General features: G+C 39.7%; 1 protein-coding gene across 1 annotated transcript in view; it reads right to left on the bottom strand.

Moving 5' to 3' along the window:
- Positions 1 to 2,769, bottom strand: part of LOC109467381 (CKLF-like MARVEL transmembrane domain-containing protein 8) — a 14,472-nt gene extending 11,703 nt beyond the window's left edge. The window contains exon 1 of the mRNA XM_019765322.1: positions 2,391 to 2,769. Coding sequence (XP_019620881.1) covers positions 2,391 to 2,531 — 141 coding nt within the window. The 5' untranslated portion in view covers positions 2,532 to 2,769. The remainder of the gene's footprint in view (positions 1 to 2,390) is intronic.
- Positions 2,770 to 3,042: the final 273 nt, after the last annotated feature.

Below are 3,042 nucleotides of genomic sequence, written 5' to 3'. Positions count from 1 at the left end.
AGTTGAACCTTTTATTCCTAGTTGTTAAAATTTGTCAATGTAACAATGCAATTTTGTTCAAGTTCAAAAGTTCAAAATCTATTGTTTTAATTATAAATCACCCTGGTATGTTGACTTCATGGCTCATATTGTAACATTTCTGGCTATCATAGGGTGCCTTGGCCTGTTTCTTTTTTTTATTTCACCCTGTCGCTTCACATTATTTCTGAAAAAAATCTGGGAAACAACAAACTACATTGGTCTGGCCTTAGATGAGCAGAAAAACTTAAAGTGAATATTCATCTGAATTTTTGAGCCTGTTAAATTGCAACTATTTTTTGACAGACTACAAAAGAAAAGACGTAAATATCAGGAAATGTTTTACTTTTATCGTGATTGTATTCTGTTCCATCTTACCTGCGAAAAATATTGTACTAAGTACCCTTCCCTTAACTGTGATAACATACAAGACAGCTTTCTTTACATTGTATATACAGAATACTGTATACAAATATCAGGTCAGTTGAAAAAGGCCAACACTTCATATCCATGTTATCATGTGGCACTACTTTAAACGTCTTCAAGTTACCAATCTCTTGAGCGAATAATTGTAACCATACAAATTCATCTTTTTAATTTACTTTTTAGAAAGATTTTCAATTCTATTATATGCCACATTTTTAGGCAGCCAGTTGTGTTATGTAAACATATACTGACAAGGTAAACACCTGTCAGTTACCACAAGTGTTAGACAAACAAATTTTCAACCACAACATCCCCTTCATTTGGGCTTCTGTGCAACAATCTTTTTCGAACAGAAGAAACATTTTAAGTTTGACCACAACAAGAATTTTCAAGTGTTAAGTGTTAAGAAGAATAAAATTTGAAACATGGTGCAAATGTCCCATCTGTGATGTGAAGGCCCCAAAGAAACCTCCTGTCTCTCTTGTCTAGTTTTCACTCCTTTTTGATTTTGTTATACCCCAATTAAAAACGGGTCACCATAAATTCAGCCTGGCGTTCATCAAGCATAACCAGCCGTGACCTTTGCAGTCCTGGCATACCTCTCAAATTCCACTTTCCAAGAATCTGGGACAAACCATTCTGTTTTCTTACATCAGGCAGTTTTTTTCAAGTATTTTGGTGAAAGGTGACACTAATGTGATTGACAAACATCTAAGGTTTCACAACAACGGCTCGGTTACAAAAGATGTTTTTGCTGCAGAATCCGAGTGCTAATCACTCCAGGGGGGGCCTGGCCCTGGCCTGGCTTGGACAGGACATACTGGGGATAGTTTGTGAAGCCCACCAGATTGGAAGACACCATTTTACAACTCCCAGGGGAGGGATAGGTTGATACCAATATACAACCAAACTACTAATAATACTTGAATAGGAATTAGAGCTTATCAATTTATAGCAATTTTGGCATAATTTATCAAATCAGAATGGTACTTTTTTGTTAATTTGTCATATTTTTTTTCAAGGGGAAGCAAAAATTAGCAGATTTAGGGTAGTTGCCACTAGCCAAGTTGCCCAAGACTTGTAGCATGCATAAGGAATGTCAAATAGTTGAAACTAGCCCCTAGGAAGGACACCACACCCACATTTACATGTAGTACAATTCCACCCTTTTTTTACTGAGGCCTTGGCTGGGGCATTGGTTTCAGTGATGACATCTAAACATTTTTGAAGAACAATTGGTATCATAGATAGCAATTATACTCTAGCTGTTTTCTACCACACAGCCTTCTGCGTACAAGACGAATTTTAAGTAGGTGGCTGAAACGAAAAAGTAGCAGGCGAGCCATGAATTTACGCGAAAGTAGACGGCGCAAAAATTTGGAGTAGGCGGTGATTTTTGCCTGTTGCCACCTTGTTTTGAGAAGGCTGCCACAACATTCTTGGCACATGAGTTATATGAAAGCTCCTTGATTATAGTGCTTTAGACTTTAGAAAAGACTAGGGGTGATCTGATTTGCATTTGCACGAAAGCCAGGCACAAAACAAATTCGTCTAAAGTGAATACGCTACTCCAACGGCTATTTTCCACATATTATATATCCGCAAATGTGTAAAATAATGCCTAAAATACAATTAATACCGAAACCTAGCAACACCGGGCCCCGCCCAACTCTAAAGTAACGGATCTTCGAGTTAAGATTTCACACTACTAGTTTTGAGTCTTATTCGTGCTTTACACGGACTTTAAGCTTTCTAAACGCCTTCTAGCGAGTAAGGATAAAACATTTGCCTAGAGTTGTTGACACATGTTTCACAAACGCTAAATTCCAGTAGCAAAATCAGCAGGCAGATGTTGTGTATAATTTGAGTAGGCGTGCCCCTAGGAATCCCCTAGCTTCAAGATCACGAGAAAGGTTACTTTTCGCAAGGAATGGAAAAATACTTACGAGTTGGAGAATCTTCAAGATGCCTGGAAGCGTCAAGAAGTAGCCGATGTCGCAGAAGGGTGACGAAGTAGTGGTAGTTGTGGTGGTCGTTGTGGTGGTGGCTGTTGTGGTGTGGGTATCTGGAAAACCTGAATCCGCCATCTTCTCTTCTTCTCTCAAGATTCCTTTGCGAGGAATGAGCTTCTGTTTCTTCCAGAAAAGTTCACTCGGTGCAGATCGTAGCCTAAAGGGGGGTTTTCCTCGTCTTGTACGGAGAAGATGACTTCAAGAATCTAACGGGACCGAAGAAGGCGTTGCGAATTTTCTGTTACCAACGACTTGGTGACATCCGATCTGTCTGGGAGCGTCCCTTGCCGTGTTTATGTAACCTTTGACCGGAATGGCGGGAAGGTATCTATTGCAGTCGTGAAACTGCGGTTTGAAGGATAATCGCTAGATGTCGCTGGTGTACGGTTCAGTCTTAGTAGCCCATCTAATTAAGCACATTCATTAAAAACTAATAATAGGGAATTGTAGATTGTGTGCAGGATAGCTAGAAAAGTCCAGAAAGTCATATCACAAATGTCCTTTTCCACGTTAGGAGAAAGCTTTAATCTTCCGCCTCTCGTGACCGTCCCCCCCCCCAATTCTGACAACAGGCAGTGCTCTTTAG

This window comes from Branchiostoma belcheri, unplaced genomic scaffold, assembly GCF_001625305.1.
Source record: "Branchiostoma belcheri isolate BF01 breed outbred unplaced genomic scaffold, Haploidv18h27 scaffold18, whole genome shotgun sequence".
Classification (NCBI taxonomy): domain Eukaryota; kingdom Metazoa; phylum Chordata; class Leptocardii; order Amphioxiformes; family Branchiostomatidae; genus Branchiostoma; species Branchiostoma belcheri.
This window is presented reverse-complemented; position numbering and strand designations above follow the sequence as displayed.